General features: G+C 59.5%; 5 protein-coding genes across 5 annotated transcripts; 2 read left to right on the top strand and 3 right to left on the bottom strand.

Annotated features, from left to right (window-relative positions):
* Positions 1–229: 229 nt before the first annotated feature.
* Positions 230–1,815, top strand: SPBR_01626 (RNA-binding protein; the record flags this gene model as incomplete). The annotated part of the gene is made up of 4 exons (XM_040759936.1): positions 230–280; positions 369–482; positions 918–958; positions 1,038–1,815. 4 exons carry the CDS (start codon positions 230–232, stop codon positions 1,813–1,815), a joined length of 984 nt encoding a protein of 327 aa, XP_040619797.1.
* A 340-nt stretch (positions 1,816–2,155) lies between these two features.
* On the bottom strand, positions 2,156–2,902 carry SPBR_09090 (uncharacterized protein; the record flags this gene model as incomplete). Its single annotated transcript, XM_040767216.1, has 1 exon — positions 2,156–2,902. One exon carries the CDS (start codon positions 2,900–2,902, stop codon positions 2,156–2,158), a length of 747 nt encoding a protein of 248 aa, XP_040619796.1.
* A 1,620-nt stretch (positions 2,903–4,522) lies between these two features.
* Positions 4,523–5,602, bottom strand: SPBR_01858 (uncharacterized protein; the record flags this gene model as incomplete). Its single annotated transcript, XM_040760168.1, has 1 exon — positions 4,523–5,602. The coding sequence occupies one exon, from the start codon at positions 5,600–5,602 to the stop codon at positions 4,523–4,525; it is 1,080 nt and encodes a 359-aa protein (XP_040619795.1).
* Positions 5,603–6,240: 638 nt separating this feature from the next.
* Positions 6,241–8,258, bottom strand: SPBR_01461 (6-phosphogluconate dehydrogenase; the record flags this gene model as incomplete). Its single annotated transcript, XM_040759771.1, has 3 exons — positions 6,241–6,923; positions 7,047–8,130; positions 8,184–8,258. The coding sequence occupies 3 exons, from the start codon at positions 8,256–8,258 to the stop codon at positions 6,241–6,243; spliced, it is 1,842 nt and encodes a 613-aa protein (XP_040619794.1).
* Positions 8,259–9,150: 892 nt separating this feature from the next.
* SPBR_01261 (valyl-tRNA synthetase) lies at positions 9,151–12,468 on the top strand (the record flags this gene model as incomplete). Its single annotated transcript, XM_040759572.1, has 2 exons — positions 9,151–9,160; positions 9,227–12,468. The coding sequence occupies 2 exons, from the start codon at positions 9,151–9,153 to the stop codon at positions 12,466–12,468; spliced, it is 3,252 nt and encodes a 1,083-aa protein (XP_040619793.1).
* Positions 12,469–12,948: the final 480 nt, after the last annotated feature.

Raw genomic sequence — 12,948 nt, 5'->3', positions numbered from 1 at the left:
AACGTGATGCTGTCTTGCCTGGCTTCCTCTCCGCAACTTTTCTCTCTTACTTTCCCTTTTCTTGCATCATCAGCAGCCTTCCCACACCAACTCCTGCCGCCACCTCATCGACTGCAGTAATTGCACAGGTGGTCTCTATCCATTCTTATTTATTGTTCTTTCTTTCTTACCACTCTCCTCCCTCCCAGACAGCCAATTGACCCCTGCCTTGCCCTGCCCCAAGCAGACAATGACGGCCAACATGGACGTCAGCCTGGACGAGATCCTCGCGGAGCGCAAGGTGAGAGAGGACGACCGAGGGCCCTGGCAACGTTTTTGCCTCTGTTTACTGTGTACTGTCGACGTCCCTGTCTTGCTAACACCACCAGTCGGAGCGCCGTGGCAACCGCAGCCGCAACGATCGCAACGACAGAAACGGCGGTCGCAGCGGACGCCGTGACCGCGACCGGCGCGACGACTACCCGCGCGATGGAGTCCGAAAGGTAGGCAAGACGGGCGGTGGAATGGCCCAAGGGGAAACGGGCAGACGGGCAAAAGGCCAAAAGGCCATGACAGAGTGCTGGCTAACCTACCAGGTTGCTACTACTGCCCACAATGTGAACTCAACAACCCTTTCACAGAAACCGCGCCGCTGACATGGGAACCACCGACCTTTTATTGTCCCTCCCCCCCTCCTCTCCTATAGTCCTACCGCGATGACCCGAGAAAGATTGACGAGTAAGAGCCGCTCTGCACTTTGGTGGACGTATTTGATATGCGTAATGGACAGACAGCTAACCCTTGTGTCTTCGTTTTGCCCAGCGAATGGGTCCATGACCGTTACGACAACAATGGTAACATACGCCAGCCGGCTATTGCTTTGTCTTGATACCCACCCACGTTGCCGAGCGTCTCCTAACATACATACAGACTCGGAGCACCATGTCAAGGCTTCACGCAGCCGTGCATCGCCAGAGCGGTAGGCCACCTTCTTCTGATTCTTCTGTTCGGTCTCTTTCTGTTTCACGCCCTTGGTGCGCCCTGTCTAACAAGTCCAGCACCCGTGGCACGCGCGTCCGCGTCGACAACCTCCACTACGACCTGACCAAAGACGACCTCGAGGGCCTCTTTTCCCGCATCGGCCCTGTCGCCGCCGTCGACCTCGTCTACGACCGCGCCGGCCGTTCCGAGGGCACCGCCTACGTGACCTACCTCGAACACGACGACGCCCGCGCGGCCCTCCGCGAATACGACGGCGCCAACGCCAAGGGCCAGCCCATTCGACTGGCGATTGTGCCTGCCGGCGGACGGCGCGGCCACAATGGCAACGTGGCCGTTGGGAGCGGCCGGCCGCTGGCCGAGCGCATCTCGCGGCCACGAAAGCGGGGAGGGGACGACGGTGACGACCAAGACGGCCAAGACGACGAGGAGGGGGACGGCCGCACGAGCCTGTCCGTGGCAGCACGCCGCGGTATTGACCGGTACGTGCCCGGGTCAGACTCGACGGCCGGGGGCGGTGGTAGTGGCCGGCTGTCGCGGTCGCGCAGTCCGCCGCCGCGCCGCCGCGACGGCGGCCGGCGGCCGGGTGAGCGGAGAGGCGGCCGTAACGGTAACGGCCGTTCTGACAACAACAACAACAACAACAACAACAACCAGAACGGTGGCGGTGGCGGCGGCAACCGGCGGCCGCGCAAGACACAAGAGGAGCTGGACGCGGAGATGGCCGACTACTTTGTCGAGGGCAGCAACGGCGCCGCCACCGCCACCGCTGCACCGGCCGTCGAGGCCGCAGCAGCAGCACACGACGACGGCGACGACACGGATATGATTCTGTGAGGCGGGCTGCAGATCGACGGCGACCAAGGGTGTACAATATTTTTTTTGATATTATGTTTTTGCTTCTATGCTTTACAGAGACGGCGCGTCTTAGGCTCAAGATGGATAGTACGAAAAAGATAGTTTCACAAAAAGGAACATAAATGGTTGATCGTGTTGCGAGACATAGACTTGCCAAAAGAAAAATACCATGTCAATACCTTGTCCCGTGTCCGTCCATATATTATTGTATGTGTATCATGTATGCTATCATGTAAGAATCCATCGTGTCCATCCTTCGTTCCGTCGTTCCGTTTTGCATCCATTATTATTACAGGGTATACAAGTTTCAGCCCCATTCCTACAACACCGACAGCAAGAGATCTCCACACACGCGCGCCTTGAGCACCACCTCAATCTCGAGGTTGACCTTGAGCTGCACGGCCAGCTTGGCCCGTGGCGGGGCTGTGCCAGGTGGCAACGGCGGCGGAAGGAGGATCGGGCCGAGGGAGGGCAGTGGCTCCAGGTCGAGGAGCGGCTCCTGGGTCGCTTCTTGCTGCGGTCGGGTTTTTACCGGTGTGAGGGATGTCGTGGGCGTACTGACTTTTGGGAGAGCGGCGGCGCGAATTCGTCGCGTGCGTGTTGTTGACGCCGGTGCCGGCTTGGCGAGAGGGAGTGGGAGAGGAACGGATACGCTGGTCGCGTGGGAAGGCCTACCGGTCGTGTCGGGTGGCGATTTCGAGTAGGGCCGCGATGGTCTGGTTCGGACCCGTGCCCGGGTTTGGGTCTGAGGCTGTCTCTGCGACGGTATTTGTGTTTGTGCCTGTGTCTGAGACTGTCTTTGTGACGGTATTTGTGTTTTTGCTTGCGTCTGCGTCTGAGTTCCTGTTGCATACTTGGGTGGTTGGGTCCTCGATTGTCTTGGGTGTGTATCCGTCGAATGGACCGGTCGCGACGGGTTGGATGGTGTTGACAGCGTTCTTGACATCGGCAAAGTGCCCGACGGTGGTGATGAGCTGTCGCTCTGTATGCTGCCATTTACAGGGCTCTCGCCCGGCTCTGTGGTGTCGCTAGATGTGGCCTCTTCGGCCAGCGTGTTGGATGCCATGCCGGCGAGCAAAGCAGTCTTGATGGCCGGACAGTCGATAGGATCGTTGTTTGCGTTGATCAAGAGGAGACGATGCCAAGATATTAGAGAAGAACGTCTGGCGAGGTGGGTCCTCGCTTTATACGTCGACGACGAGAGTCAGGACGTAGGTCTTCTGGTCCTTTGTTGTCTTCGTTTCCCAGCGATCGGTATTGTGCGAGGCTGGCGAGAAATGGGCTGCAGGTGCGGTAGAGGTTAATTCGTTCATGCAAGAGTAAAGTATAAAGAGAGGCAAAAGCCAAAAGTATGGAGAATGCGAAGATGGACGGATGAAAAGGGAAGGGATCAGTGGGGCCTAGCCATCGTTGTCACACCTGTTCCTTCCCCGTAAGAGACGTATTGTGTTTTGCGTTGCAGTACAGCCGCGTGCCTGCCGTCCAGAAAGTGTCAAAAATACAGGTTCGGCAGCTGCTGCTGGTGGCCACCAAACAGGAAGGAACCGGTGATGTAAGGGCGCCAAGCGCCTTTGCAAATCCGGTTTTTTTGGCAAGAGGTTAAGGCTGTACGACACGGGTAGCCCGTCTGCCCGTTCCTGCCGTGTTTGTGTCGCGTAGCAAGAAATCAAGGGAAATCGACGAGATTTTTGAATTTCAGATACTATGATAATAAAATGAGATACATGCTATTTTTGGCAGTCTTTCATCTTTCGTTTGTTTATTTGTATCATTTTCTGAAGAATTGATCACGTCGTTCCACCGGCGTTTTCTCATTTTCTTTCAATTATAAACGAGAAGAAATGTGTACATTTTATCACATGTAAATATATTTACTAAATAATAAATGTCACTATTCTACCCCTTTTTTTTTTTAAAAAAAAAAAAAAAAAAAAAAAAAAAAAACTAACAAAATACAAAAGTACAACGTTTCAGATTTGTTATTTTCAATAAACCAACCGCACCTACGTCGTGTCATGGCCGTCGGCATCACGACATCTGCACAGTTGCCATACGACGAGTTAAAGAACTCCATAAACGAAACCAGTCGAACTAAGTCTGTTGTGCATCTCGTGGCAAGTCAAACTACCTCAACAGTCTCAAAGCAACCCGACTTGCTGTCATAATTGGCTCGAACTTCGGTCTGGATGCAGCTTCACCGACCGGTTCTGGGGCAAAACGACAGAGGCAAGAACAAGCAACGAACACGATATCCAAATCGGGACGACAACAGGATTGTCTACAACCCGTTGGCCACCTTATCTTCTAGCCGTTGCAAATGCCCACGTCAACGTACACCCACCACCTCTGAAACATGCAGATGATGTGCATGCCGCTTCCTGGTTTGACGGCATCGCAGCCTGTTCATCTCACCTTGGCACATCTCACGGGCGGCTCCTCTTCGGCGCGCCAGAATCGCGATGCACAGCAGGATGGGTGAGTTGACGAGACGGATCGGGACGGCTGAAACCAGAACAGCAGGTTTGCGGACGAGAAGACATATTGTTCAGAGTCGCAAATGCATGTTCGCTATAGTAAACCAAAAAGAGTGGCGAAGAAGCAGTTGCGACGCATAGAAATCAAGAAATCAAAGCTGCCTCCCGACGTAACATTATAACTTTCTCATACCCACGCCCTGGGCCGTCGGCTACTCTTCCCTCTTTTGCTTCTTCTGCCGCTTCGCGTCCAAGCCCTCGGCCATGGCGGACGCCACGTCCTCGGCCGTCCGCCCCCGCTTGCGCTGTCCAATCTTTTCTTGCCCCAGCACGGTGTCCTCTGCCACCGCTTTGAACACGCCCGCGGCGCCCCGGAACAGGTCGGGCGCAAAGCCGGCCTCTTCGGCAAACGTGTCGCTAATCTCTTCCATCTCGCGCACCCACCGGTAGGCCTTGGGCGCCATGCCCGTCAGGGCGCCCTCGGTCTGCTTGACGCGGCCGGGCACCAGCGAGCCCATGGCCCACTGCAGGTCCTCGAGCACGCCGAGCTTGTGCGCCGTGGTAAAGGCCTGGATGGCAATGGCCGAGTAGCCCTTGGACATGGCGGCAAAGCACATTTTGAGGCCGCTGGCGCTGCCAATCGTGTCGGCAATGTGCCGGCTGTTGAGAGCCGCGGCGAGCGTGGGAAAGACGTCGAGGTTGTGCGGGCCGGACGTGGGCATGAGCGGGCGGTACCACTCGAGGGGGGCCGCGGCGTCGGACGAGATGGTCCCGGGAGCGGACGAGTTGGCCTTGTCTGCCCCGCCTGCTGCCGATGCCGGCACCGCTGGCGTCACGACGGGCGGCGTGGCCGCGGCCGGCCGCAGCTGCGGAGGCCCGCCCAGGATGCATCCGTCAACCAGGTGCACGGGCGGGTGGGTCCCTGCGGCGGCAAACAGGCCGGCAATGGTCTTGCACGTCGACGGCGCCACGGCGTTCATGTCGGCAAAATACAGTGGCCGGTCCGCCGGGCGGTTGGCGGCGGGCAGGGCATCAACGATACGCTGGGCGGTGTCAACAGCGTCGCGCGGCGGCACGACGGAAAAGATAATGTCGCAGTGGGCGGCCAGGGCCGCATCCGACGGCAGCACCTGGACATTGGCGGCCTTGGCACGATCAGCGGTGTCTTGGCTGCGGCCGGCGATGTTGGTTGCAACCGAAAAGCCGTTGGCGATCAGCAGCTTGGCGATGCCCATGCCCATGTCGCCAATGGACAGGATGCCCACCTTGGCGAGCGTCGGTGCAGGAGCCATGGCGGGTAGTGAGAAGGGCGGATGGGGGGAGGATGAAGGGAGGGAAAAGGTTGAGCAAAACAAGTGAAGTAAAAGGACAAATAGGAATAGGGGTCAAAAAGATCGGAAAGAGCTATGATATTGTGAGTCCGAGATGAGTTGGTGTACAACAAAGTGGAAGGAGCGTTCGGTGTCGTCTAATGGGGCGAACTTCACAAGTTTCCAGGAAGGCGCGATTTGGAGGGGCTTCGGTTATCTCTTCTATGACTGATTCGACAGTTTTCTTACTCGGTTGTCGTTCCTTGTGTGCCAGAAGTCTAGCGGTTTGATTTTTTTGATTTTTTTGACTTCTGTCTTTGTCTATGTTTCTTGAGATGTCTTGATTGCTGTCAATATACCCGTTTGTCTGTAACGTTGGAAATGGTCGGTGGTTCAGGCTGTCTGGTGATTTGTGATTTTGCTGGCGGCAAGCTGGGTCGGCAGGCCTCTATAATAGGTACAGAACAGGAGGCCTGGGTCTGAGAGGTTCTAAAAAGCGCAAAGCTGGAAAAATGGTGTGCTCATATCGTTTTCGTCGCTCTGCCTGGCCACCATTTTAAGCCACTGCTCGTTCCTTCCCATCTTTCCCGTCCCGTTCTTTCCTCGCCGGCAATGTAGCACTACCGCGGGTGCATGCTTCCCCAGACATAGGCATTGTGGGCATCGAGTTTGGTGCGGGTCGCGTGCGCGCCACTGCCATTGTCTTTGCTTCTATTGCTGCCATTGCCTCCATTTCTCGCGCGCGCAGCAGCGGACAAAAAGATGCCGTGGTTGGAGACGGCACCGAAATGATTGTGGATCAATGCGACCTGGTCACTTTGGCTGTCTTCGTCAGACGCCAAAATGGGCAGGCTGCCGTCGTAGCCAGCTTGTGCGCCGAGCGCAATCGACCAGCCGCTGGCATCGGAGCCGGTCTCGGCATTGGCGTGATTGAGGGACTGCGCCTTTTCTGGTGCTGCAGCCAGCGGCGCCACGAAGAACTGCACATAGGCCCCTGGCATCGCCACGCCATCCACGGCCCCTCCCGCTGTGTCAGCCTCGCTCCCACTCTCGTTCTTGCTCACGACCGGCCCCATGTGCGTTTCGTTCCTGAACGAGCGGATGAAGCTGAGCATTGCTTCGTCGTCCATTTCCTCGTCACGACGCTCCTCGCCGAGGATTTTGGGCGCCTGCTGTGGCAACAACGTATCGCTACCGATGCTGCTCGCCGCAACGGAGGAGAGACTGGCTGCCGCGGGATGGCTCATCTGCGGATCGAGCGAGAGCAGGCCTTGCTTCAGGCCCCAGCCGCCTCCACCGCTCACTGGCCATTTTATATTTATATTAGCACAGCACAGAATTAGGGACGACGGGTGCAATAGCAAAGGACAACGTAGCAACTGCGAAACGAGACCGAAAAGCAAAAACACGTGCGAAGGGCACTCACAAATTCTGTGCAGACGACAGCCTGCAGCCAACAACTCTGTAAAGTGTGCCGATGCCTGCGCCGCCGCCTGCTGCTCGGCTGCCGGGGTGTGGTCTGCATCGCTGGCCAGGGCGTCCAATGGCGACTGTTGCTGTGCCTGCAGCCTCGCCCTGAGCTGCTCGTAAACAGGCACGACCGGTGCCGGGATCACGAGGCCCCAGACCGCCAGTGCCCCGTCTTGTAGCGCGGGAGCTGCCTTGCGCCGAGCGGCCAGCAGCGCCGGAATGGCTGCCTCGAGCTCGCGCGCTGCTGGAATGGGCTTGGCGCTGTCCCGGTCAAACACCTGCCGCACAATGTTGCCCAGCCCGGACGCGATCTGGAGCGGCTCGGACAGGGCAAACAGGGGCGCAGACACGCTTGTCGTGTCCTGTGTCGATGGTGATGATGATACGGGTGACGATGACGATGACGACGACGATGACGGCGGTGCAACAATCAGCTGGTGGTCACGCGCCTCGAGCGTCTGGCGTTGGAAGCCCCCCTGTTCGAGAGTCTGCCACCGGCTCGCCAGCAGCGTCGACCGCCGGCCGTTTTGGAAAATGGTGTTGCTGAGAGGAAGCGTCACCCGCAGCGACGCGTCGCCGTCCGCCCCCGCACCCGCCAACGGCGGTACTTGGACGGTCACCGCCACATCCCGGTCGAGATCGCTGCCAATGGACCCGCGGCTGCGCCGGAGCGCCGCCTTGCCGTCGTCACCGCGCCACATGCCCGGCAGAAGCGCGTCCGAGTTGCCATAAGCAATGGACAGGCCCGAAACGGGCGGCCGTTCGTCTCGTCCGCCGCGGACGCTCGCTGTGGTCTGCGGCGCCGCCAGGGCGGCCACAACGGCGCACAAGACACTCGTCTCCGTGCCGCCACTGCTCCTCGGCTGACTCAAGGGCAGCTGCTGGAGCAGAGCGGCCAAAAACGCCTCGTCGTCGAGCCAAGTCGCAAAATCGGGCGATGCCAGTATGACAGCCGCATTGTCAGGACTGCCTGGTGATGCTGCCTGGCTCTGTGCTGCCAGTGCCTCCTTTCGTGACCGGATGGTGTCAAGGACGGTTTGCTGGTGTCTGTTAGATGTTGCAGGTCTGACACCACGTCACGCAAGAGACTCACTTTGGATGAGGACGGCGAAGCCGCGACGGTGAACTGACCGCTGTGCCGCGCGCATGTTGACGAAAACCACCGCATATACCGTGGCGCGGCACACGGCGCAGCGACAGCCGCTGCCAACCGAGGACGCAAGGCCGAGAGAGTCATCACAAGGCGATTGTAAGTCTTGAGATTGGGTCACGGCATAAAAGTTGTTTTGACGAGAGGGATATGTAGGATTTCGGGAACAGAAAAATAATGACAAAATGTAGAGTCATGGCACAACACCCGTCGGGCTCCGTTGCCTCTGTCCTTGTTTTCTCCGTCTTTCACAACACGAGCGCCCTGAAGCTATTCAGAGTTTTATGACAGGCCCATTACGTCGTAATACAGCTTGCAGATTAGTATGAAGTACACAGCTTACACCACCGGCCTGGAGCTCTTTCCCCCAACGGACAATGATGCACCTGGGGCGAGCGAGGCAGGTGCCCGCACTTGCAGGCCCTGGCACTTTCCGTTTGTAGCAGCAGGGCATTGGCCAATGAGCCACTCATTCCTGCTGGCTGCCATTGGCCATCGCGCCTCACCGCCTAGCCCATAGCGCCTGCCGCAAACTGTTTTTGCTCTTCCCCGCTGCCCCTCATGCTGCACGCTGCAGTAACTGCTCCTGAACCGTCGCAAAGCACCCGCAAACGGCAGGAGCAACCCAGAGCCTACCAAATTAGCGTGACTCACAAAAAGTGTGACTGGCCCTCGAAAAAACATCCGCTCCAAAACAAACGGATATATCTAGACGAGGCTGAACGACCAAAGGCCCCTTGTTGCTCCGCGCTTTCTTATCCACCCCCCGCCCATTGCCTTTCCACGCATTGCTCCCCCCATACGAACCCGTTCCGAGGACGCCAAAACGTCGTCCTTTCGCTTCTTCCGCGCGCTCTTGCTGCGCCCGTCACCCGCAACAAACCGGACCATCTTCCGTGCACGTGCAACTATGGCGACCAGTACGTCGACGGCCCGTGCTCTCCTCCCTGCTTTGTGTGTCGTATTGCTGACAATTGTGCTCGCAGACCCCCCGGCTGAGGCTCCGCCGGCCCAGGGCGATGCTGCTGCGGCGGCCGCCCCGAAAGTGAAGTCCGACAAGGAGGCCGAGCGCGACCGCAAAAAGGCCGAGAAGCTCGCCAAGTTCCAGCAGAAGCAGGCGGCCCAGAAGGCTGCCGCTGCTGCAAGTACGGCCAGCGCCGGCCCTGCTGCCGCCGCGGCCGCCGGCGAGAAGAAGACCAAGGCCAAGGCGCCCAAGGCGGCGGCTGCCGAGGAGACCCTTGCGCCCTACACCAACGACACGCCCGCGGGCGAGAAGAAGCGTCTGCGCAGCTTCGACGACCCCTACTACAAGTCGTACAACCCCGTGGCCGTCGAGAGCGCCTGGTACGAGTACTGGGAGAAGGCGGGCTTCTTCGAGCCCCAGTTTGGCGCCGACGGCCAGGAGAGCGCCAACGGCCGCTTCGTCATCTCCCACCCGCCGCCCAACGTCACCGGCTCGCTGCACATGGGCCACGCCCTCGGCGACTCGCTGCAGGACATCATGATCCGCTACTACCGCATGAAGGGCAAGACCACCCTGTGGCTGCCCGGCTGCGACCACGCCGGCATTGCCACGCAGAGCGTCGTCGAGACCATGCTGTACCGCCGCGAGGGCAAGACCCGCCACGACCTCGGCCGCGACGCCTTCATCAAGACCGTCTGGGACTGGAAGACGCAGTACCACGCCAACATCAACAACGCCCTGCGCAAGATGGGCGGCTCCTTTGACTGGAGCCGCGAGGCCTTCACCATGGACGAGAACCTGAGCGCCGCCGTCCAGGAGACGTTTGTGCGCCTGCACGAGGAGGGCACCATCTTCCGCGCCAACCGCCTCGTCAACTGGGACTCCAAGCTCAACACCGCGCTGTCCAACCTCGAGGTCAACAACAAGGAGCTGACCGGCCGCACCCTGCTCGACGTGCCCGGCTACGCCAAGAAGGTCGAGTTCGGCGTCATTGTCTACTTCAAGTACCAGATTGCGGGCTCCGACGAGACCATTGAGGTCGCCACCACGCGTCTCGAGACCATGCTCGGCGACACCGGCATCGCCGTCCACCCCCAGGACGAGCGCTACAAGCACCTCGTCGGCAAGCGCGTCGTCCACCCCTTCATCCCGGACCGCGTCATGACCATTGTGGCCGACGACTACGTCGACCGCGAGTTCGGGTCCGGCGCCGTCAAGATCACGCCCGCGCACGACGCCAACGATTTCGCCATTGGCGAGCGCCACAAGCTCGAGTTCATCAACATCCTGACCGACGACGGCCTGATCAACGAGAACGGCGGGCCCTACGCCGGCCAGAAGCGCTTCGACGTGCGCTACGCCGTGGCCGAGGACCTCAAGAAGCTGGGCCTGTACGTCGACAAGAAGGACAACCCCATGGTCGTGCCCCTGTCGGAGCGCAGCAAGGACGTCGTGGAGCCGCGGCTCAAGCCGCAGTGGTGGATGCGCATGGGCGACATGGCCCAGATGGCCGTCCAGGCCCTCGACGACAAGCAGTTCCAGATCAAGCCCGAGTCCGCCGACCGCAGCTTCCGCCACTGGATGGCCAACATCACCGACTGGTGCATCTCGCGCCAGCTGTGGTGGGGCCACCAGTGCCCCGTCTACCTGGCCCACTTCGAGGGCGAGGACGAGAGCGACGCCGGCGACAACACGCGCTGGTTTGCGGCCAAGACCGAGGCGGAGGCCCTGGCCAAGGCCACCAAGGCCTTCCCCGGCAAGACCATCCGCCTCGTGCGCGACGAGGACGTGCTCGACACCTGGTTCTCGTCCGGCCTGTGGCCCTTCTCCACGCTGGGCTGGCCCAAGGCGACGCCCGACTTTGAGAAGCTGTTCCCCACGTCCATGCTCGAGACCGGCTGGGACATTCTCTTCTTCTGGATTGCCCGCATGGTCATGCTGAGCCTCAAGCTGACGGGCCAGGTGCCCTTTTACGAGGTGTACTGCCACCCGCTGGTGCGCGACTCCGACGGCCGCAAGATGTCCAAGAGCCTGGGCAACGTCATCAGCCCGCTCGACGTCATCTCGGGCATCAGCCTCGAGGCGCTCAACGAGTCGCTGCTCAAGGGCAACCTGGACCCGCAGGAGGTGCAAAAGGCCATCAAGTACCAAAAGACGGCCTTCCCCGCGGGCATTCCCGAGTGCGGCGCCGACGGCCTGCGCATGTGCCTGGCCAACTACGTCACGGGCTCCGGCGACATCAACTTTGACATCAAGGTCATGCATGCGTACCGCCGCTTCTGCAACAAGATCTGGAACGCCTCCAAGTTTGTGCTCGGCAACCTGGCGGCCCACAGCGCCGGCGCGGCCAGCTTCCAGCCGCGCGCGACGCGCACGCTCGGCGGCGACGAGTCGCTGGCCGAGCTGTGGATCCTCGCCAAGATGAACAAGGCCGCCAAGGAGATTGGCCACGCCGTCGAGGAGCGCGAGTTCAAGAACGCGTCCAACGCCCTCTACAACTTTTGGTACGCGGAGCTCTGCGACGTCTTCATCGAGAACTCCAAGACCATCATCGCCGAGGGCACGCCCGCCCAGCGCGAGTCGGCCCTGCAGACGCTCTACAGCGCGCTCGAGACGGCGCTGCTGCTGAGCCACCCCTTTTTGCCCTTTATCACGGAGGAGCTGTGGCAGCGCCTGCCGCGCCGCCCGCAGGACGCGACGCCGTCGATTGTCGTGGCGCCGTACCCGGAACACGACGCCCGGCTCGAGAACCCCGCCGCCGAGGCCGCCTACCAGCTCGTGCTCGACGCCTCGCGCGGCATCCGCTCGCTCGTCGCCGAGTACCCGCTGCCCAAAGACGCCGCCGTCGACGTCTTTGTCCAGACCACCAACGACGACGCCCACGCCACCGCCACCCAGGAGGTGCCCGCCATCCGCTCGCTGCTCGGCAAGGCCGGCGGCAGCGCCCGCATCACCGTGCTGGCGCCCGGGGCGCCGCGCCCGGTGGGCTGCGTCGCGGTCCAGGTGTCCGGCGCGGCCTCGGTCTTCTTGCACGTCAAGGGCCACGTGGACCTGGACGCGGAGATTAAGAAGGCGCAGACGAAGCTCAGCAAGGCGTCGGCGAACGCGGCCAAGACGCGCAGGCTGGTGGGCGATGCGACGTACAAGGAGAAGGTGGCGGCGGCGACGCAGGAGGCCGACCAGCAGAGGCTGGCGGAGCAGGAGAGCGAGGTGCAGCAGCTGGAGCAGACCGTGCAGCAGTTTGAGGCCCTGAAGTTAGAGTAAAACCTGGGGGGGATTAAGAAGTTTTTTTTACAAGAAAAAAGACCAAAAAAGAATGGCGAATGAAAATCCAATCTGTAGAACCAAAATGGAGGAGCGCATGTACGCACCACTATATAGGAATAGTTATTTTTGGTATTTTGAATGTTTAGACACGCCGGGGAGAAGAATCGTATACGAAACGAAAAGAAGGAAAAAAAGACGAGCGGCTCCAAGTGTGAATTTGTGTGAAATACCGTAATACCGTGTATGCTATGACCTGTGTAGTGTATTCATCGATCCTATCCAAACGAGCAAGCAACGCAAAGAAAGTTGAATTGGCCAGCCTAGTGACAAAAGCAAAACGCAAAGGAAAACGAGATACACGAATTGCACAAACTACCCAGTACAGAATGCGCCTCGAAAATCGTATGTACAAAGCTCGACGAACGAAAAAAAGAGGTGAACGAGAGGTGAACGAGAGGTGAACGAGAGGTGAAGAAA

The sequence above is a fragment of the Sporothrix brasiliensis genome, assembly GCF_000820605.1.
Source record: "Sporothrix brasiliensis 5110 chromosome Unknown Cont18, whole genome shotgun sequence".
Lineage (NCBI taxonomy): Eukaryota > Fungi > Ascomycota > Sordariomycetes > Ophiostomatales > Ophiostomataceae > Sporothrix > Sporothrix brasiliensis.
The sequence above is the reverse complement of the archived record's forward strand: the minus strand, read 5'-3'. Positions and strand labels throughout refer to the sequence as shown.